This window comes from Trichechus manatus, unplaced genomic scaffold, assembly GCF_000243295.1.
Source record: "Trichechus manatus latirostris isolate Lorelei unplaced genomic scaffold, TriManLat1.0 scaffold00090, whole genome shotgun sequence".
Taxonomy (NCBI): domain Eukaryota; kingdom Metazoa; phylum Chordata; class Mammalia; order Sirenia; family Trichechidae; genus Trichechus; species Trichechus manatus.
The window spans coordinates 1,156,173-1,180,104 of NW_004444026.1; the positions used below are offsets into that span (position 1 = coordinate 1,156,173).

At 38.9% G+C, this 23,932-nt stretch overlaps 1 protein-coding gene across 1 annotated transcript in view; it reads right to left on the reverse strand.

Moving 5' to 3' along the window:
* Positions 1–615: 615 nt before the first annotated feature.
* Positions 616–23,932, reverse strand: part of ZMAT4 (zinc finger matrin-type 4) — a 365,911-nt gene continuing 342,594 nt past the window's right edge. The window contains exon 6 of the mRNA XM_004382072.2: positions 616–716. Within this exon, the coding sequence (XP_004382129.1) occupies positions 616–716 (101 nt within the window). The remainder of the gene's footprint in view (positions 717–23,932) is intronic.

Here is a 23,932-nt window from a genome sequence, read left to right on the forward strand (position 1 = left end):
TTTTAAAAATGCCCACAAAGCTAATAAGGCAGGTTTTTAATGAGATGCATAATCTAAATATAGGTGAAATGATGACTAGTTTGCCTTTTTCCAGTTTAAGATCACAAGAATTTTGGAGGAAAATGTTATGAGGTTCTATTTAAATGGAAATAGCTATGCATATGACTTCATATACCATGGGATTTGTTAAGTTTCTGTAATAATTGACAATATTCATCCAGCAATGGAAAGTGGTAGAAAATATTCATAGAATCTGACTTCCCAACACCAAAGTCTGGCACAGCCTTCAGAGAAGTGTACAATCACTTATTTAAAAACACTTTGGGTCTGAAAGTTTCCTCCAGTCTGTAACAGTGTGCTGAGCTCTCCTTTGAAAGATGAAAAAAATAAAGTAAAACTTTTCAGGACCTGCGCCAACAAAAAGGGAAGAAGTCTGTCTTCAAGTAGCACTAGGCAGGCCCTGGAGGCTTAAGCAACATAAATATCAAGGGAACTTTGGAGACAAAGAGGAATGAGCTCCATATACCTATTTTGAAGTAAGTAAACTGTTTAGCCTTTACTCATCTTGCTAAAAATTACATGCAAAATGACTGAAGAGTGAAAGTATGAAAGTACCTACTTGGTCTGGTGCTTAGATCCTTTCAGATGAGCATGATACTGTTCTATTGAGTTTAGGGAGACACTGCAGATGGTACATCGGTAATTGCGCCTCAGACCTGTGGACAACAGACAGACCTGGTTAGCTGTATTCAGCCGTCAACCACCTAAATATATCCTAGGATCTCCAAAGTTTCAGGGACAGAGTATCATAGAGGCCATCTGGTCCACCCCTCCAACAACACTTCACTCCCTCCTTCCAGAGCCTAGCCAACAGATCCTTTAACAGACATGTAAATGTGATAACGTTAGAAGCAGCCTACCCCTTTTCTGAATGGCTGAAATTATTAGAACACACTTCTTTAAATTGAGCTAAGAAGTTCCTGGACATAACTCAAACAAAAAACATTCTATTTTTTTCCCCCCTAAGGCATATAGGTAGTGTGGGCTGACATCTTTGTAATGAAATTTTTGAGAGAATCCAGAGAAAACCCCTGCCCCAATCCTACTCCCCCACCGCTATTTCAGTGGCAAATCAGAAATTAAACTTTAAATATCATTCGTGTTCTTCTTCTAGCATTATCTTATAAAGTATAAAGACGCAAGACAATGATAACACTTTAATCTAATGCACATGATGTCTTACTTCCCACCAGAGAGTTTAAAAGAAAATGTATTCATTCATTTGTCTATTCATTTAAGGCATTCTTTAATAGAATACCAACTTTGGGCCAAGCACTAGGGATTCCAAGATGAATAAGGTGTTTTTTGCTTTCAGGTAATAATCTTGACTATTTTGTAATATTGACTCATCTAGAGCCAACCCTGTGTTAGAAAGCAGCTTTAACTAAACAGCTTTAAACATCTTCTACAGTCCAGAGACCCAGATGGAACATATCTCTTCTGCTAGTATACTCTATCAGAGTTGAGAGAATAGTAAACTCCAAGCCGCAATCTGAGACTTTGGATCTAGATACTGGCTCCAATATTTCCTGGTTGTGTGATCTAGGGAAAGTCATATAACTTCTTCCTGACCTCAGTTTTCTCATCTACAAGGTGAACACAAGACAATTCATATTAGCGTTGTTGTAAGGATTGAGAGGATAAGATATGTTAAAATGCTTAGAAAGTGAAAGCTGTTATTAGTTTTATCACAAAATTTTGTTTGACCATTCTAAAAGCCAGTACATTAAACAGCTGTAGCATTTTTTTTTTTCTAATGAATACATAGCATTTTCTTTATAAGAGGCAAAATCATTCTCTAGTTTTCCAAAAAAGAAAATACTGCATAGGGTTGGGAGGGTCTTGCAACTTGCTACCTGGGTGACTTGATGCAAATTATGTGACTTCTCTGGACTTCTGTTTCCTTATAGGATTGTGAAGAGGACTGAGTGAGATTAAGTGTGTGTGAGAGTGCCTGATACATAGCAAGTGATCAATGTAAGTTAGCTATTACTATGTTTTCAAAGGGATGTTAAAATGGAACGCTTTACATCCCAATGCCTCAGTTTCAGCTGAAGCTCTAGGGCACAGATGCTAACGCACTCACATTATTAAAGAGAGACGTGAGAGCACCAGCTCAGGGTATCCAAAGGAAGTGGACAAGAATGAGTTTTCAGCCCTGAGCTGACCACTCACCACCAGATTGGAAACGAAAGAAACGGGATAGAGAATTTCTTAGAAGAGCTGTATTGTGCTGTGAGTTATACTTCTCCTCCTCCAAGGCAGATGGGGTAGAGTTTCTCCCTCATCTCAAACCTACAGGAAAGGAATTCAAGAGAACTACCTAGAAAGCTTGAAGCGTGCTTTTTTGCACATAGTGTACTGGACTCTGACACCATCTGCAAGATCCAGAGGGCTAGAGACTGTGGCTGGTTAGCTTCTCTGATGGCAGGATGAATGAGAGGGACCTGATTTGGTGATGTCTTTCTTAAAAATACCCAAGAGAGCCACCTGGAGTTGGGGGCAATGAGATCATAGCAGAAAGATGTTAGAAGTGTTCAGCTGGAGGTCTAAGGGCTTAAGGTGACCCCAGGATATCCAGTAATGTCAAGTCTCTGAAAAACAAACCACAAAAGCACCCCATAAGGAGAAGGGTCAGTTCATAACTCCTGCCAAGTCAGCTTTGCATTGTATCTGTCAGGTGAACTTTAATTCCCCTTGCCTTTCTAACCTACTGTACTACACCGCTCAGCCCTGAAGGAACCAGAGGCAACTTGTTAAAGGAGAAGAAGAAAAGCAAACGCCCCAGCTAGAGAAGCAGAGAGAAGCTTTCCACATTCTCTTTTCCCATGGCAAATAGGCAGCCCCGAGAAGTGAGCTGTTGGAGCGGAAAAAATTAACTTTTAATAAAATTTGAAGATATTTAAAAATAATTACTCTATCCTAGACATATTAATTAAGCTAGCAATGACCAAAGAAGTCTTTATTACTTAAAAGTGAGTGGAAATTCATGAAACTTGCCCTAGTTTTTATTCAGAGGCAGGACCGAGAGGGTTTGAATGGGCTGTGGAGGATAAGAATAAAGTTGCTTTCTGATTACATTCAATCGATTCTGCTTACTCTCTGTTACAGTGGCATCGAAATTACTCTTATGTCCACAATGTGAACAAACAGCAGAATTTTCCAGAGTGTTTCAATCTGAGAAACATGTTTGAAATATCAAATGGTAGGCTGGGTTGGCCATTGTAGGGACTAACTCTTTTAAATTTTATTTTACTATTGTAAAAATATAAATAATACAACATTTGCCAGGTCAACATTTTTCATGCGTACTATTCAGTGACAACATTTACATCAGTCATGTGTTTGTTTTTTTTTTTTTTTAAACGCACAATTGGGCACTGACTTACCTAATTGGTTGATTTAGTTATGAGAAAAAAAATTAGTTATGAGAAGAAAACTCTGAACCCACAGAGAGCTAGTATCTTCTTGGGAGACAATTTAAGGGTCTCACAAATTTCCAGGCACAGACTGACAGTTCAGAGATGAAATAGACAACTGCTGGATCTGTATTCCTTCGAGCAATGGCTCTCAAACTTCAGAGTGCGAATGAAAGCCTCTAGCAATCATGCTCAAACACTGATTCCCAAGCACCACTCCTGGACATTCTGATTCTGTAAGCTTCAGAAGGGGTCTGGAAATCTGCAACCGTGAACTCCACCCCCCAACATACACATACACTTTAAAAACTTTGCCCCCAGACTCACACTCCTTTTGGGGACTTGAACTTGTCAGAAAAATATGGGGTCTCTAAAAAATGCACAACTGTGCTTACATCACCTTTGCATTTCATGGGTGTGCATGATTCAAAAAGATTACCATGGTCCCCAAACCCAGAGGTGATAAGTTATCACAACCAGCATGTGGGCCGTTTGAATGCTTATCCAGAGCTGATCCATTCTCCTCTTTCATGCATGGAATCAGAATATGAAAACCAGCTTTAGGCCTTATTCCTTCCAGAGTTCTCCATCAATCTTGTCACAATAAATGGTAACTACTATTTATATGGGTCTTCTTCAGACTACAGAGTAATCAAAGATCTACTCATAACAAATGGGTGTTCAGCTTGGCAATGGGCATAAATATTTATGCTTAAAAATGGGCATTTTTAAGAACACCAACAAATCTAAAAAATATTCTGATCTGTTGCTTTCCCCTACAGTTCTCACGCTCTGCAGCCAAACAGAGGCGTGGGCAGGAAATGTTTGGCACTTAATTGCGATGCAAACTATAGGGAGCATAAACTGGAAAGGCAGCGCCCATAAACAAGAACAAAGGCAGAGAAGGGGCAGAGGAGTCCTCCTCCACACATAACACAGTGTCCTTGGTGGGAACTTAGCACTTTACTAATGCTCAGTTGAAACCCTAATTACTTTGGAATTACATGGCTGCTTCTTCCCTCAGAGAACTAGAGAATCTTATTATTAAACCAAAAATGTCAACTTCCTTATTCAATTCATTTTCAGCCAAATATCACATTAAGAGTACCCTAGAACCTTTGCAGTCCTGAAGGTTATTCCTGCAGGGTTTATTGAATGACTAATATGCATTAGAAAATATAGTCCCTACCTGCAAAGAGCTGACAGTCCAGTCGGAGAGAGAAGATGGGTATACAAATAGCAATAATGCAAGTAGAACATAAGAAGTACCACAAATCAAGATAAAGTGAAATGTAATGGGAGCTAGAGCAAGAGATTGTTTCTAACTCATAGCATCTGAAAAAGCTTCTTGGAGATACATCACTTTTGTATTTATATTCCCTCACACAGTATTTTGAAAACAGATGGCTCTTGAGGGTTTAGCAATATGTGAATACTCAACATATCTTTTCAAGTCTAGCAAAGCTAGATGTCCCTACTACTTCGATTACATTAGAAAACCATTATCAAGCATTTATTGTGGTGCCAGGTATTCTGCCAAGAATATAGGTGAGAATATGACAAACAGTAACTTTCCTTATGGAGCAAGTCAGAGAGAAAGACAAAACACAAGTAAAAAATAAACATAATTAAAGATGTTAAAAGTATTATAAATGAAGTAAACAGGATAGTGACAGAGAAAGTAACTAGGATAATATGGTCGACAGAGTTCTCTGAGAATTGTGAAGTGAGCTCAGAGGGACGAGGCTTTAGCCTATGATGTGAAGAACTAGGTAAAGAGTTGTCAAGGGAGAGTAAATAGCAAGCATAGAGAGCTGGAGTGGAAATAGGCTTGGATTGTTTAAGGAAAAAAAGGTGACCAAAAAGAGAGAGAGAGGAAGAAAAGAAACAGCCAACCCAGATTCTATATCCAGCAAAAATATCCTTCAAAATTGAAGATGTAACAAAATATTTTAAATCAACAAAAACTAATCATTTTCCAGCAGCTCTGCACTAAAGAAAGGCTAAATAAAGTCCTTCAGGATGATGGGAAATGACACCAGATGGAAACTCATATCTATGGGGAAAAAATGAAGAGCCACCATAAATGATTAATTTGTGTGCATTTCTCTGTTTTTATTCCTCTTAATTTATGTGAAAGTCAACTAACTATTTAGGACAAGAATTATAACATTGTATTGTGGTGTTTATAACGTATGTACATGTAAACTATGCAATAAGTACATCACAAAGAATGGGGGAATAGAATAATACTGTTGAAAGATCATTATATGTTACAGGAAGTGGTAGAATATTAACTCTAAATAGACAGTGATAATTTAAGGATGCGTACGTAATATATAATACCTGAGAACAACCACTAAACAAATATAAAGACATAAAACTTAAAAGTCTATAGAGAAAATAAAATAGAATGGTAGAAAGTATTTGATTAACCCAAAAGAAAGCAGAAAAGGAAGAATAGAAGAATTGAATACAAATGAGGTAAATCGAAAGCAAACGGCAAAATGGTACAGCTAAATCCAACCAGGTCAATAATTATATTACATGTAAATGGACTAAACACTCAAATAAAAGGCAAAAATTTTCAGACTGGATAAACAAGCAAAATAGCAAATGTACAGTACCTTAAAGAGACATACTATGTACACAAAAGGAGCCTTGGTGGCATAGTGGTTAAGAGCTCTGCTGCTAACCAGAAGGTTGGCATTTTGAATCCACCAGCCTCTCTTTGAAAACCCTACAGGGCAGTTCTACTCTATCCTCCAGGGTTGCTATGATTTGGAATTGACTTGACGACAACAGGTTTGGTTTTTGGTTTATGTACACAAATAAGTCGAAAGTAAATGGATGGAAAAAGATGTATCATGCAAAGAGTTAAGCATAAAAAAGTGGAAGTGCCTATATTACTATCCCACAAAATAGACTTCAAGTCTAGAAACACTACCAGATATAAAAAGAATGTTTTATAATAATAAAGGGAGCAATACATCAGGAAGACCTAACAATTACGAATGGTATTTAGATAATAATAGAGTTAAAGGAAATGTGAGGCAAAAGTTGACAGACTAAAGGAAGAAATGGACAAGTCCACAATAATGGGAGATTTTTTTACATGCCTCTCTCAGTAGTTGATATAACAACAAGACAAAAAAAAATCGGTAAAGTTTAAAAGATCTAAATAAAACTAAACTATCAAACACCTCTTACTAATTGATATTTAAAGAATAATCCTTTAAGCAACTGCAGAATACACTTTCTTTTCAAGTATAAATAGGAAGTTAACCACGATAGAGCATATGGCAAGCCATTCAAAATTCAGTACATTTCAAATAATTCAGTTTTATACAGTGTTTCTTCTTTTTTTCATTATACTGTAATTAAATTAGACATATACATAATGAGAAGATTTATAAAGGACCAAAGTACTTCTAAATAACCCATAGTCAAAGAAAAATTTAAAGGGAAATTAGAAAATATTTTCAACTGAATGATAATGAAAATACTGCACAAAAATTTGAGGTTAAGCAGTTTATGGAGGGAAATTTATAGCTTTGTATTAGAAAGGAAGAAAGGCTAAAATCAGTAGTAAAAGTTTCAACTGTATAAAACTAGAAAAAGTCAAACAAATTAAACCAAAACACAACGCTGTTGTTGTTAGGTGCTGTCAAGTCGGTTCCAACTCATAGTGACCCTACATCCAACAGAATGAAATGCGGCCTAGTCCTGCATCATCCTCACAAACATTGATGTTCAGCCCATTGTTGTAGCCTCTGTGTCAATCCATCTCATTGAGGGTCTTCCTCTTTTTCACTGACCCTCTACCAAGCATGTTGCCCTTCTCCAAGGACTCGTCCCTCCTGATAACATGTCCAAAGTAAGCGAGACAAAGTCTCACCATCTTCTCTTCTAAGGAGCATTCTGGCTGTACTTCTTCCAAGACAGATTTGTTCATTCTTCTGGAAGTCCATGGTATATTCAATACTCTTCACAAATAGCATAATTCAAATGCATCAGTTCTTAGGTCTTCCTTATTCATTGTCCAGCTTTCGCATGAATATGAGGTGATTGAAAATGCCATGGCTTGAGTCAAGCACACCTTAGTCCTCAAAGTGACATCTTTGCTTTTTAATACCTTAATAAGGTCTTTTGCAGCACATCTGTCCAATGCAATACATCGTATGATTTCTTGACTGCTGCTTGCATGGGCATTGATTGTGGATCCAAGTAAAATGAAATTCTCAACAACTTCAGTATTTGCACTGTTTATCATGATGTTCCTTATTGGTCCGGTTGTGAGGACAGCAACAAGTATCCTTGTCTTTTTCCTGATCTTAGAGGAAATCGTTCAATATTTCACCAAACTGAGGAAGCTCTCTCCTAGTTTCTATACACACACATACATACATGTGTACATACATACATACATACATCAGCTCCATCGTAACCAAGTGTGTCTATTCCAAGAATAAAGCAAGGTTGGTTTAGCATTTGAAAATCAACTAATTTAATTCACTATATTAGCAGACAAAAGGAGAAAATAACATAATATACATAGATGCAGAAGAAAGCATTTGGCAAAATTTAAAATCTATTCATTGTAAAAATTCTCAGCAAACTAGAAGAGAACTTCCTCAATTTGATAAAGGGCATCTATGGGAAACCTACAGGTAATATTATATTAAATGGTAAAACATTGAACAATTTCTTCTAAGATGAGGAAAAAGCCAACAACGCATGTGCCTATCATTTCAATTTGACTTTGCTCTAGAGATTCTAGGTGGTGCAAGAAGACAAGAAAAAGAAATAAAAAGGTATACATATTAGAAACAAAGAAGTAAACTTGTTTTTATTTGTAGAGCATATGATTGTTTAAATAGAAAATTTTAAGGGACCTACAAAGTAGGGACCTACAGCTAATAAGTGAATTTATAAGGTAATAGCACACAAGGACTATACATATGTATACATATATATATACACACATATATGCATATATAATATATGTATATGTACGCATATATAAAATAACTATCATAAAATAGCTACAAACAATTGGAAAATAAACTTCTTTAAATATCATTTATAATAGTATCAAAAATCATTTTTAAAAACATAGGAATACATTTCACAACAGATGTGCATGATGAAAACTACAAAACGCTGCTGAGAGAAATTAAGGAGGACCTAAATAAAGGCAAGTATATACACTATATTCATGAGTTAGAAGACTTAATACTATTAAGATATCAATTTTCCTATAGATTCACTGCAATCCCAATCAACATTCCAACAGGCTAATTACAGAAATAGATAAGCAGATTCCAAAGTTTATGTCAAAATCAAAGGACCTAGAATGGCCCAGACCATTTTGAAAAAGGAAAAAAAGTTTGAGGACTTACTATAAAAGCTACAGCAATCACAACGATGTGGCATTAGCAAAAAGGGGGACAAATTACAGCAGTGGAACAGAACTGAGAGTACAGAACTTGACCCACACAAATAAAGGCAACCGATTTTCAAAAAAGGTGCCAAGGCAATTCAATGGGGGAAAGAGTGTTTTCAACAAATGGTGTGGAAACAACTGGATAAATATGTGGAAAAAAATGAACATCAAGGCCTACAGCCTAACACATATTAACATTAATACTAATTATAGATCTAAATGTGAAAGCTAAAGCTATAAAGCTTCTAGAAAAAAAAATAAGAGTATCTTCATGAACTCGAGATAGGCAAAGATTTCTTAGAGGAAGCAAAAGTATTGAAGAAGAAAAAAAGTGATAAATTGGATTTTATAACCATCAAAAGCTTCTGCTTATGAAAGACATTACTAAGAAAAAGAAAAGGTAAGCCACAGCGTGGGAGAAAATACCTGCAACATGCACATGCATCTAATGCTGCATTGTGTCCAGAATATATAATCAACTCCTGTAAATCAACGATAAAAAGACAAACAACCGAATTTTTTTTTCAAATGGGCACAAGACTTGACCAGGTATGTCGTGAAATAAGATCTAAAAATCATCAATAAGCACATGAAAAGAAACATCATCTGTCATCGGGAAATGCAAATTTAGAGACAATTAAATATCATCTCATACCCACTACAGTCACAAATGTTAAGTGAAACAATACTAAATGAAAATGGCCATGTGGAATAACTAAAATTCTCATACATTCCCAGAGAGATTGTAAAACGGCACGACCACTTTGGAAAACTGTTGGACAGTTCCTTAAATCAAAGCTCAGACTTCTACCCACTGGCCTTTGTTCTGTTTCGGGGAGGGATGATGGGAAGCCCAAGCTCATTCTCATCTCTTCAAATGCAACAAATGCCAAAAGTTATCATCCACTGGCACTTTTAGAGTGTTCATTTAAATATAGATTCAAGTGCCATGCGTCATCTTAATCACTACCTTCTGGATGACACATCCTGTTTGTGGATGTCTTTCTTAAACTACTGCCCTCAAAATGAAGGCAGATTCCCTACTGTGGCCTCATCGGTACAAAGCAGAGTGGGACCATCACAGCCCTGTGCACTATTACTTCAGTTGGCATGTCTAATGCTTTGAGTACAAGTGTGTGTGTATGTGTGTCTAGAAATCTTGATATACTATGATCTATACTTATATTGAACCTGCTATCAATCAATTCCCCTAAGTCTTTTATCCCACATAGATTTCTCCTAAGTAAAATCTTCATTTTTTTCTACTTTCATACTTGACTACTTAGATGTTGCTGTTTATCCCCATTAAGTTCTACCTCAATGAATTCTACCTATTCCTCTAGGATGGCAAATATAATAATTCAGCTCTTGTGTCAGTTATGATTGGTTGGTAGTGGCTGCCTGAAGTGTTCTGAAAAGATTATGAGCTCTCCTCTCAGCTTAGAGGGAAAGATTGCCATGATCTATTAGCAAAGTCTGTCGTTGGTAAGGTGTAAGGTGCTAGTGGCATGCTTGCATGTCTGTGCCATTCCAGCTCCAGCATATCAACATACATCATAGAAAAGCCAGGGCAAGGAACACACTGAGAAATCAGAGAGTCATCAGCATATACCCCATTGCCAATGAGTCCATTCTGACTCATAGTGACCCTACAGGACACAGTAGAACTGCCCCATAGGGTTTCCAAGTCTGTAATCTTCACCGGAGCAGACTGCCACATCTTTCTCCAGTGGAGAAAACAGGTTTGAACTGGCGACTTCTTGGTTAGCAGCAGGGTGCTTAACCAGTGTGCCACCAGGGCTCCTTCATCAGCATATAGGTAGTATTTAAAGCTATAGGGATCAATTAGATCATCCATGGAGATGGTGTAGGTAAAAACAAGAGAGTGCAGGACAGAGTTCTGGGTCATTCCAACAGTTAAGGAGAAGCCAGGAAAGAGAGAAGGAACAGCTAGCACTCTTTGATATCATATTACTTCTGATCTTGTTGCATGGGTTAGGAGCCAGGCCTTAGGCATCTCCAGCTTATACTCCTTCAGGATCTCCTCCTTCAGTGTAGAGTGTCCTGGGCCAGATACATGACACAACCTAGTGCAAGGCCCCAGACTATTCTGCAGGTCACCCATATCATTGAGGCTGGAGGCAGTAAGACAAAGATGCAACCTTCAGTTTGTTCTGGTGGGATCCAGTTTTCCCTCACAAATTCCAGTTTTTCCTTGCTCTTCCCTAGCTCACGTCCATAATGCATTCCTGACTACTGGTCCTGCTGACTTCAGTCCAACGCTAGACACAGAAGAAACAAGATTACATACACTGCCTCACCAGCACCAATGGCCTCAAATATATCAACAATCATGGACATGGCGCAGGACTGGGCAACATTTTGTTCTTCTATTCTGTTAAACATGAGATCGTCATAAGTTAGCGTTGACTCAATGGCAACGAACAATAGCAACAACAATCCTTATAATGAAATCCCTGGGTGGTGCAAACTGTTAATGTACTTGGCTGCTAATTGAAAGATTGGAGGTTTGAGTCCACCCAGAGGTACTTCAGAAAACAGGCCTGGCAGTCTACTTCCAAAAATTCAGACATTGCCATCCCTATGGAGCATGGTCAGAATTGACTCAACAGCAACTGGTTTGGTTAATTCTTACAGTAAATCCATTATTCTATATCACTCATGGAGGCTGTACTTCTCTGATGAGTTCCTAACTGGTACAGAATTTGGTGGTATCAAAAAAACCAATATAAGAAAGCTTTTCTAGAAGGATGAAGAGATTGTTGTTATTATCATATTTAATCCTCAAAACCACCTTATGAACATTATTAGCCCATTTTATAGAAGAGAAAACCATGGTTCAGAGACATTATGGTCAAAAAGCTAGTAAGTGAAAAAGCCAGGATCTGAATCTACTTATTTCTGATTTCAAAGTCTATGCTCTTAAAAATTACACAAAAATGGAAATGAAAGAAGAGAAGCAGAAGAACTCCGTTTTTAAAATAACCTTATTTTGAACCTAACATGTACAACAGATAAAGCTTAGCTGCTCTGGTTGAAATGGAGTTAGTATTCTGGAACACCAGTCAGGTTCTCTGAAAATCCAAGCACATACTTATGACTCCCCAAGTAAGGGACCTCAAGCTCTGTGGAGCAGTTTGGAAACCAATGCAGTTTGCACCATTGCCCTCATAAAGGGCAGCTTGTGCTTCCAATTGTAGACTTGTGCTAAGGAAATGGTTCCTCCCTGCAAGTTTAATCTATGAAAACTTCACTAAGATCAGAGTTTGCCACAGTCCCTGTTAAGAAGAGCCTGCATTACTCTCTTACTCTATACCACAGTCATTGCCGCATACAGGATATTTAAGTGCTTAGCCTTGCGAATTCATCCCTCTGCCTGCAGGCATAGACTTCAGGGTACCAAACAGTCAATTAAACAAAGAACAGACATTTTCTAAAACAATTCTTTCTCTATTTAAATAGTCTATATGCAAAGCTTTGAAAATGGAATCTGGAAGCAAATGGCTTTGCATCATCAAAAGCTGTTTCTAAACAAATAAAACCTAAAGCTAGGGAATAAATTTATTCTCAGTAATTAAAAGACAATTTTAGCCGTGTTGGGTGCCTGACCAAAGAAAGGACTGGGAAATTGTCACCCTACTGTGAAGATTCAGAAGGAACAGAGTAGCTCATGCTAAATATTTAAAGAGTTGTTTTATTGGAAATAGGTTTAGATGCATTCCTTATGGAAGAGGATGGATGATATCTTTTTATACCTTGAGCACATCAGCCCCCATACAACCTTGATTTCAGCCTTGGAAATTATCACCATTATTACGATTGCTATTAGCAAACTGCAGGCAACCCAAGAAGTTGAACTGTTTTTAGTGATTTGAACTGAATGTTAAAGAAAGCAGAAATATATAGACCTACTCTGAAATAATCTATTCATTTGAAATGTACTCAAATGATTTTTATTTCTTATTAAATAACAACATATGGAAGAAATGCCTTCTCCCTGGTCTGGTATTGATGTGATGCAAATAGAAACTCACAGAGTATGAAACGTGCTCTTTCCTTTGGGTCCCATCGGCCTTGCCATGGATCTCAATAGATATCAGCCACTAATAACACAGCAGGGCAATTTTTTATGTCAAATGCTTTCATAAAATTCCTTTCTTCTAGAACATAAGTTTTTACTACAGATTGCTTTTTACCTGAAGCGGACTGTACTCCTAACAGGAGGTGTGGCCTGTGGCATCAAGTTAAACAATGAATTAAATGAAAACTCACATAGTTGCCTGTTACTAACTAGGGTTGGAAGAAAGCAGTGTGAAGGACAGAATGGACTAGTCGATCTACTAGACACGTGTCTCTTGCCTTCTTTTTCCTCCCTTGAGTGGTGTCTCTAAGGAGCCCTGGTGGCACAATGGGTAAGTGCTCAGCTGCTAAACGAAATGTCGGTGGTTCAAACCCACCAGCCACTCCATGGGTGAAAAGACCTAGCGATCTGCTCCCATAAACACTACAACCTAGAAAACTCTATGGGGCAGTTCTATTCTGTCCTATAGGGTCACTATAAGCTGAATCAACTTGACAGCATACAACAACAGTGATGTCTTTTCCCAACTATCTCTCACTTCTTACCAAGGTCTGGGGATTCTTGGCCCCTGTGATTTTCCTTAAGAAGCTACAGTCACAGTAGTAGGTTCACAGCTGTCAAGGAATCATAGCATTGGCCTTTTAGCTACATCAGCTGAGAACACCATGATTGTCAACTGGGTCATCCGCTAGAAGTCCTATTGCATCTTCACCTACCCTTGTCTTTGGAGCTGTACCAGCTGCCCGGTCAAACAAACAGTCCGAGGATGTAGAAGCAGCATTTGTGATGATTCCCAAGAGATCTAGCCCAACAAGGACTCAGAATTGAACGCAAAAGGCAAAAAAGTCCTAATTGTCAATGTCTCCTTTTAATCACTTTATAAATCAGATTGTGCCCTCTCTGTCTCTGTCTTTCTGTCATTCACACACAGGCCGGGTGTTAGGTTAGTGAATGTCATCTCTGGCGTCCTTCTAGGTCTTTCGCAAATCCCGCTCCCCTACTTAGACACATCTCTCTCTTGTGGCCAGTTCTTTATCTAGATTTCAGCTGGCAGCCAAACTCTGTGCTAAGCCCTGGTTATCTGCTGCTCCCCTGCAGTACCGGCCTTTTAATGGGATGTTTGAAACTAAAAAAAAATCTTCAATACCAGAAGAACATATTGCAAAAGTGGAATTTCAGGGTTGGCCAGATGGGTTGGAGAGAGCTTCAGGAAGACCACCAGTTGTTATTGAGTGGATTCCGGCTCATGGTGATCTATATGTGCCACAGTAGAACTGTGCTCCAGAGGGTTTTTATTCACTGAATGTTTGAAAGTAGATTACCAGGTGCCTCTGCATGGACTCAAAAACCTCCAGGCTTTCAGTTAGCAGCTGAGCGTGTTAGCCATTCGCACCACCCAAGGACTCTTTCATGAACGTGAAGATAAAAAAAAAAAAAAAAAAAAACCCCGTTGCCATCAAGCCAATTCCAACTCATAGCGACCCTTAGGATAGAGTAGAACTGCCCCATAGGGTTTCCAAGGAGCACCTGGTGGATTCGAACTGCCGACCTTTTCGTTAGCAGCCGAATTCTTATCCACTATGCCACCAGAGTTTCCAAACATGAAGACAGCAGGCCTCAAATCACCACAGCCAGACAGCTGACTGCTCTGCCTTTCCCCTGAGCCAGCCTGACACTGACGCCCCAGTACATGACAGCTCCACTGTGACTCTTTTCTGGGACGCATGACAGGAAACAGCCCTATTGAATACAATTGTCACAGTAGCCTTACCTATTTATAGAAATGGGCCAGGTCCTGTTGATTTATATTGTAAAAGAAAATAACAGTCTTAATTTGTAGATAAGATAAACTGTCAATTTTAGGAAAAGAAAACATTGTATAAAATTAAGAAAGTGTGACTAAATACTTCTCAAATTATTGAGGCTTGAGAACATGGGAAACAAAGTACATGAAATAATGAAGTACCTATTCATCATTTTCAAGGGGAGAAACTCCATATTGCTTCTTCTTTCACATTTCACTTGTTATTTATCTTTTTTGTGACTCAGTTTTCTAATCTAAAAAAATGGAGATAATACTTGTACTCACCTCAGAGATCCGATAAGAAAATTAGTTAATAGAGGTGAACAACTTTAAAAGGAACCAAAGACCTCAATAAATGTAAACCAGGATTGTTATTTTTAATCACCATGATACTTTGCTTTGGACAAAAATAAAGACCTAGCTCATAAATTGGAGATTTTATAATAATTTAATATTCCAGAAAGAGCTCTCTTTTTTTAGCATCCTGAGGCATATTCAAATTATTCGGGCAGGCTGCCTTTTCTACAGATACTATTTATACACATCTTTCTTGACAGGTCAAATGTTTACTTATATACTAATCATCCTATATATTTGCTTAGCATAGAGTTGAATTGAAAATTAGCTCTATTCTTCATTTGTAAGAACTTTTTGAAAACATGGAAGGTATGACATTACATGAGCTGCTTCTTAGAAAGATTTTGACACGGTGGATCTCAATATATTTTGCCTGCTTTTTTCTTAAATTGAGTGATTGAGGCTATTGAATACATAATTATCTAAGTTCATAAATTAGATAAAAAGGAAAAAGCAGACGGGTACATTGGAAGTGGTAGAATGACATCTTTTTTTATCCTTAAGTTGCACACTCAAGGATTCATCTGAAGGTCTGCTTTTCTATCCACAGCCTCTGTTGACAATGCCATTGGTTCTCAAGGGTCATTGTGAACCCTGAGCAGGCAGGCAGCAGCTTTGGTGGAAGCTGGCAATTCCTTTCCAACTGTTCAAACTGACTTGCCAGAAGACTTGGATATACCTAAATAGAGTTTAAATTTCTATTTAGGAATTATATACATATGCAATGGGGGACAGCCAGACAGGGTGAGGACTTCTGAACCACTGTGATGACTGGCTTTTAATCAGAGTGAAACAGAAAGCCACAGGGCTGAAATTTTAACAGGATCACTCTGACTGCTATGTTGAGAAGTGTCTAAAAGAGAACAAGAGCAGAGCAGGGGTTGCTGGGGTGGAGGTTAGTTCAGTAATTCTGGTGGGAAATTATAGTGGCCTGGACTAGAGCGGTAGCTCAAAAACCATTAAAATGACAATAATGAAGTTAAAATATTCCTCCTCCTAAAAAAAAGAAAAGAATATAAGCAAGAGAGATTTAATTATGAAATGTCCACATGCCCAAAAGCAAGCTTTTGATCTTTCACTCATAACTGTTTGTTCCTAGTACTCTGCATTTTAGTTCCTGTGACTCAGGCTAATACCTTACAGTCATTCCTGAATTTCTTTTTTGACCCCATTTAGCTCAGCAGCACAGTCGGCTGGCTCTGCTTTCAGAGTAGATCTAGAACCTATTGTTGATACCTCTGCCATCAGGATTATTGCAATAGCCTCCACCCCAGCCCCTGCTCTACTCTTGTTCCCCTTTAAACGATTCTAAATGAAGCAGTCAGAGGAATCCTATTGACATTTCAGTCCAATGGCTTCCCATCTCAAGGTCAGAGTCATCACTAGTAAAATCATTTGTCATTGAGTGGATTCCAATTCTTGGTGACTCTTGTCAGAGTAGAACTGTGTTCCATAGGGTTTTCAATGGCTGATTTTTAGGAAGTAGAGTGCCAGGCCTTTCTTTTGTGGCACCTCTGAATGAACTTGAAATTACAACCTTTCAGTTAGCAGCTAAGCGCATTAACCATTTTCACCAACCAGTGACTCTAATGTCACCACAGTGGCCTGCAAGTCCTCACATTGTCTGGACTCCCATCATCTATTGTCTCTTTGACCTCAGCTCCCTCTACTCTCCCCTTGCCCGCTCCTGCCTCAGAGCCCTTGCCTTCGCTGTTCCCTCTGCCTCCTCATCTCCCAGACTTGTGCATGGCTCACCCGTCAACTCCTTCAGACCTTCTCTCAAATGCTACCTTCTCAGTGAGGTGCTCGTGACTGGTCTAGTAAAAATGTCACATCTCCCCACCCCACTTCCTGTCTTTTATCTCTTCTTTATCTTTCTCCATAGCACTTAGCAGCATGTAATGTATTATATATTTTAATTTTTTTAAAGCTTTTCTAAAATGCATTGAAATATAACTTTCAAAAGGGCAAAGATTTGTGTCTTTTGATAATGCACAATATATATTTTTCAAAGGTATAATAATGTATTTTGGAATTCTATGTAAGTGTGTATAGGAAAGTAAATAAAATGCCAGCACTAAAATTCAGTGAAAGAAAACCCCAGGAGCTAGAACATACTCCCCCCTTGATGTTCCAACTGACAGTCTCTAGATATAGCTATCAGCAGTTATTTAGATTGTTACAGAGTTTTTTTTTTGTTTCCTATGTAACAATTAAAGGATATCAGCCTTATGCCAACACAAATGACTGCTCTTTAGTCAATAGTTACAATTTGGAAGGGGGGCATTGATTGGAAAATAGTGAATTCAATAAGATAGACACAGCAAAAACCAATCAAAAGTTTTAAATTTGGGATTTTCTGAATTCCTACAAATGTCTGACACTGACCTCTATTCCGAACTATTTCTGAAATGAAATTTTTAGAGTCCCAGATCCCCTAATTGTAATTTATTTCTACACTCCCCCCCACCGCCCCCACCTTTTCTCCCCATTGCACTTTAATAATTTAGTCCTCAGGCCTCCTGTACTTGGTTATAAGCCCTTGGAAAACAGGAAATGTCCGATTTACGTATGCATTTCCAGCCTAGGGCTTGACACACAGTAGGTATTCAATTTAGGCCTATAATTAAAGTTAATCAAGAGGACTGCCATGGACTGAATTTTATGTGATTGAAAAATACATGTCAACTGGACTAGGCCATGATTCCCAGTATCGTGTGGTTGCACTCTATTTTGTGATCTGATTATCCTCCATGTTGTGATGTGTTATAAATCCTAGCCTCTATGCCTGTGATTATGGTCCCATTTGGGAGTGAGGTGTCCATTATGTTAATGAGACAGGATTAGGTCATGTTAAAGAGGATTAGGTTATGTTTATTATGTCAATGGGGCAGGATTAGGGTAGGATGCAACACCCTTACTCAGGTCACAGCCCTGATCAGATGTAAGGGCAGTTTCCCTGGGGTGTGGCCTGCATCACCTTTTACCTTACAAGAGATAAAAGGAGAAAGAAGCAAGCAGAGAGAGAGGGAGGGACCTCATTATCATCAAGAAAGAAGAGGCAGGAGCGGAGTACATCCTTTGGACCTCAGGTCCCTACGCTGAGAACCTCCTAGACCCAGGGGAAGGTTGATGCCAAGACACAACATCTCCAAGGAACATCAGGCCCACAGATGTTGAAAGGAGACTAGGACTTTCCTCTAGAGCTGACAGAGAAAGAAGGCCTTCCCCTAGAGCTGGTGCCCTGAATTCAGACTTCTAGCCTCCTAAACTGTGAGAGAGTAAATTTCTGTTTGTTAAAGCCACCCACTTGTGGTATTACTGTTATAGCAGCACTAGATAAATAAGACAAGGACTCTAATTTTCAAATATTCACACGCAGAAATATCCGCATACAGACTTAAATATTTTTTACACTGACTTTTAGGAAATTAAAGAGCTAAATTTCCAGGGGAAAACAGGAAAACTTCACCAATGAAAGGTTCTCTTTGCATGTAAGGCATCGACCCCATTAAAAAGAGGAGCCCTGTTGGCACAGTGGTTAAGCACTCAGCTGCTAACCAAAAGGTCAGTGGTTTGAACCCACCAGCCATTCTGCAGGAGAAAGATAAGGTAGTCTGCTTCCATAAAGATTTACAGCCTTGGAAAGCCTATGCGGGCAGTTGTACTCTGTCCTACAGAGTTGCCATGAGCAGAATTGGCTTGATGACAGTGGGTTTTTTTTTTTTTCAGTGGATTCCCCATTAAAAGATGTAATGATCTCTTCCCTTAGGTAAAAATGGGGGAAAACCTAATATGATCACATACCATCTCAGGGAACTGTTAACTTGCTTTGGATCTAAGAGTTGGGTAAGTGGCCGTGTGGTGCCCTAAGTGTGCCTTTCTATGCCAGGGCCATGCCTACAGGCAGGTGAGAAGGTGGGCTGAAAACATCTGGAAGGGTATGTATGAGGATGGTGGTGGCTTGAGCATGTCTGTGTAAGGAGAATGGCAGGGAGGCAGAGGCGGTCTCTGTCACTCAGTCTCTCAGAGTCTTCTGTTCCCAGTACTAATCCCTTCTTCTGTCTGTCCTTCCTCATGCACAGTGCCCTTGTCATTCTCCAGATTGTTTGGACAGTGACTGTCTCTACTAATTATGTATACTTTGGAACTTCTCTTGGACCTGAATTATTCAACGTAGTACGATTTAATTTTTCCTATGTTTGCATCTCCACATTTAAACTAAAAGCTGCTTCAAATCAACAACTGTATCTCAACACTATCATCCTTTTACCTATTCTAGCACCTGCTAAGAGCCTCGATCATAGGGCTGAGCATTAAACATGTGTTTAATTAAATGTGTGTGTGTATAGGGGAGGATGTATGAGATGGAGACAGCTCTTCTTTTCCTTCTTTCCATAAATTGGATAACACTGTCTGCAGTGTCCCCAACATCTGTTACTTCTCTCAGGTCAGATAAAGAAGATAAAATTTCCATTGCATTAAAAAAATTCCCTATTATTTTGACTTCATTTCTGGTCTAAGACCTGCTAACTTGTGTCTCTAAGTTCTACCAATGAAAAAATGCTCAGACTAAAGCACTCCTCCTACACAATTCAATGCAACATGCCATCTAGGGCCTGCCTAGGTCCCAGCCCACATGGCCTTTTGCTTCCTTCACAAGTGGGGCTATGCTCTTAAAAACAGGCTCAGCAACAGGCAGGAGGAGGTGAGGGATTTCCAGTCCAACACTCCAGGACTGGGTAGAAAGTCACATTTGCTACTCATCTGACCTTGCTATGAGATCCCAGTCCTGATAACTGGGTTTCTGTGGGGCTCCCAGGGTCTTGACTGTCTAATCCCCATCTTGTCCCCAAGTCTGGAGACCAAACTCTTGACTTGGTCATGGTACCTGAGTCCTTGACCTGGAGAAGTGCTTATCTTCTCATGTCAGTTCCCACCATTGTCCCAGCCCCGTCCCAGCTTTCCACAGTGAGACCAGGAATTTGTTCCATCCTTCTCTTAAGTCATGGAAGCCCAACAGGGCAGAATATTGGTAACTTTTGTCCCTCTCACCAGATGGGTTAGGAAAAAACAAACAAACAAACAAAAAAACTATCCTATCTTGACCTGAGGGCTCAAGTATCAGGAATATAACAGACTGGCAGCAGTATACAAGAATCTTACGCTCACTTCCATCTCCTCAAATGGGTCTCCCTTTATTGCTTCAATGTTTTCAGTTGTTTAAAGAAAGCAATTTAAGAAATTCAAATAGAGGTTGTTGTTAGTTGCTGTCGAATAACCACCAATTCATAGCCACTCTTTGTACATAATAAAACATTGCCCAGTACTGCTCCATCTTCAGGATTGTTGGCATTTTGAGTTCATTGTTGTGGCCACTGTGTAGTGCCTTCCAGCCTACGGAGCTCATGTGCCAACACTGTATCAGACAATATTCACTTCTGATCCATAGGGTTTTCACTGGCTAATTTTTGGAAGTAAATCTCCAGGCCTTTCTTCCTAGTCTGTCTTAGTCTGGAAGCTCCTCTGAAACCTGTTCACCACAGGTGAGCCTGCTGGTATTTGAAATACCAGTGGCAAAGCTTCAAGCATTATAGCAACACGGAAGCCACCACAGTCCAACAGACTGAAAGATGGTGAATATTCATTTTAGCATCATTTTAATAGCAAAAGGCCAAGAACAAACCACCAGTTCAGCAATAGAAGAATGATGAAGTCAATTTAGGAATCCAAAAAATTTAATACTATGTGGTCATGAAAAGAATGACTTAGATGTGTGTACTGATACAGAATAATTTTTCAGGGAGATGTTGTTAAGAAAGGGAGGTGGGTATAATGTGTGTATCATGTATGCTTCTTCTGTTAAAAAAAAGGTGGAAAGAAGAAAATACATACGTATACATATGTACACGTATATAATAGAGTTAAAGGGCTTTATTGTAGCTGATGCACATTAGGAAATACGAAGTCCAGGTGATTTCCTGATTGAGCAGGTTCAGGGTTTTAGAAGTGAGGGAAAGCTGAGTATGTATCCTTGTGGTTTTGACTAAAGTAGTGGGTTTTTTTTTACTTTAACCAAACCCTGCAGTTGGGGGTCCCGATAATCATCAGAATAGCATTTTCCAAGAGATGTTTTAGCAAGCCTGTGGTTTTGGTTTATCAGCTCGTCCAAGTTCACAGGGCAAAGGAGGTAGAAAGCAAAAGAAGAAGAGGGGACAAAAAGTGGAAGGCAAGGGAGCAACTGGTGGCCCCTGAGGGCTGTTTAGTCCTTTTACGGAATCAGAACTTCTCAAACTCTCTGTGGTAAACGACCAGATTGTTTTTTGGTTTTGGTTTTTAGTGTTCAATATATTGCAGACATACATTTATAAAATCCAAAAAAAATTAAATTAGTAGGAAAATAAAATAAAAACATAATCCTGTAAAACATAAGCCCGAAGTTTTATTATTAGATTCAACAGACTTAAAATTAAAAAAAAACAAAAAAAAACCCCACTGTCATCGATTCTGACTCATAGTGACCCTATAGGACAGAGTACAACTGCCTCATAAAGTTTCAAAGCTGCAGCTGGTAGATTCGAACTGCTGACTTTTTGGTTAGCAGCCAAGCTCCTAACCACGGAGCCACCGGGGCTCCTACAGTGAAAAAGTTTCTAAAAATGCTTACTTCGATTTGTGTACTTGTCTCATGGCAGATCAGTGAAAAAAATCAGTTCTAGGACGAATACCAGTCCATGAACCACATTTTGAGCAGGACTGTTTTAAGTAACTGGAGCTTCTCTGCTGCCTTTAGATCTTCACCTGCCTATTGGAGCCTGTTGGAACACTCTCCACCTCATATCAGGCCTCCTTGTTGCAGATTGCATGTTTTACTGGACTGCCACATGCTGACCACTGCCCAGTGGTTCTCCCTTTTGGTAAGAATTTATATCCACAAACTACACTTAGGCCCATATGGGTCAATCTGACCTCTATTAGTCATTTGAATGCGGCCAAATCACACATGTACGTCACTACCACAAAAAAGCAAAGTGACTGGTTTTCTAGATTCTACTCAATTTTCTTCTTATCTATCCTCAAATTATTGATTCCTTGTCTGATAACTGATTGGTCCCTTTGGTCTGTCTCTCCTCCCAAGTTCTCTGATAGCTTTGGACCTTGGCCTCTGTCTAGTTTCAAGCCCTCTCCATTCCCTCATCGACCTTTAATGAGACATTTCATGCTGCATCTCAGTCCACAGAACCCCAGGGTTCTGCAGGGGATGCAGGCCATAGAATTTGCCTGGGTCAGTGGGCATAGAGAGCTCCAGATCCAGGTCTCAGCCACTCTACTTATCCTGACATAGTTAGCCAGTTCCAGGGTAAGACTTTATATTTGTTAGAAGATTCATTTTAACAGATTCCAATGGGTGAACTCTACATAGTTTAAAAATAAAAACAAATAAAAATATCTTCTAAGAATGCCAATCCTCACGAAACAAAACTACAAAAAATCAACAAATAAATCCCCATGGATTATTTAATCCCAGATTTGGAAAGTTTCTATTTTTTATACTGAATCCAGAAAACTGAGAAATTGTCCACAGAGGCACACATGAATAAAGTTAGAGCATACCAAAACACATTTTTCTCTTGCACGAAAAACACCTGGGTGTATACCAATCTTTTATCTGAGATGAAGCTAGTAAGCCTTTGTTAGCACATCATGCCTCAGGTAAACACAGTATCACAAAGCAAAAATGGGTTGTGTGTGGCAGCTATTTAGGGTCAGCAATTCATCCCACAAGGGGGATACCCAGAGACAAACATAGGAAACTATTCTAATCAAGCAGATGATCAACCACATCACATATATTTTTTCCATTGCATCTGTCTGGGAAGCTTGATTGCCAGTTGAACCACTCAGGGGAAAATAAGTCATCTGCTTTGTTTAGATGAAAGCAGGAACAATTTCCTTCACAAATGGCATGAATAAAATTTAATTCTGTTATCTATTCTGCTTGGGAAAATCGCCTGGATTTCACACCAAAATAAGAATGTGATGTTTGTACATTTGCCATGTCTTCCTCGAGACTGTAAATAAGATAGGGATCCTGGCCCTTGCACTTGGGAATCTTTGGGCACCCTTGAAATTAAACAGCTCTGGAAAGGGTCTTTGATTCAAATTTGCACGTCCTATAAACAGCAAAAAGGGGAATAAGAGATGGGCAAGAGTAAAAGCAGACTATGTACAAAAAACTAGGGTAGTCCCAGACGAAACTTCCTCTTATTCACAAACCTAAAAACAAGATTTACGCTTTTGCATTATTGGGTGGTCTTAGCTCATGTGCATGATGGCTGTTACGGAGATTTCGCTTGATTATCCCATAACAAATATACAATTATCTTCTTCCCGAAGACCCGTGGTGGTGGCATCTGCACTTTTCCCTGAGGTCTGAGAAAAGCGGTCTGTGCTTAATTGAGAAGTTCCTTTTGCAAATGCAAAAGCTGTGTAATCCTTTGCTTTGCTACAGAGAGTCACTTAAAGGTAGTTCTAACGGACCATGTAATAGCTTATTTGACTGCGCTCTTTTATTTTAGCGTAAGAGCATAAATATTCCATTCAAATGCTGAAAATCTATTCAAGGCAAAAATATGGACCCAGTGTGTCAGCTACAGTATTATTTAGGTTGTGGTCCATTTAAACTACAACAGTGTGCCCTCATTAATTGTGGCTGCCTGAAGCTTTTACATATTATTTGTGGG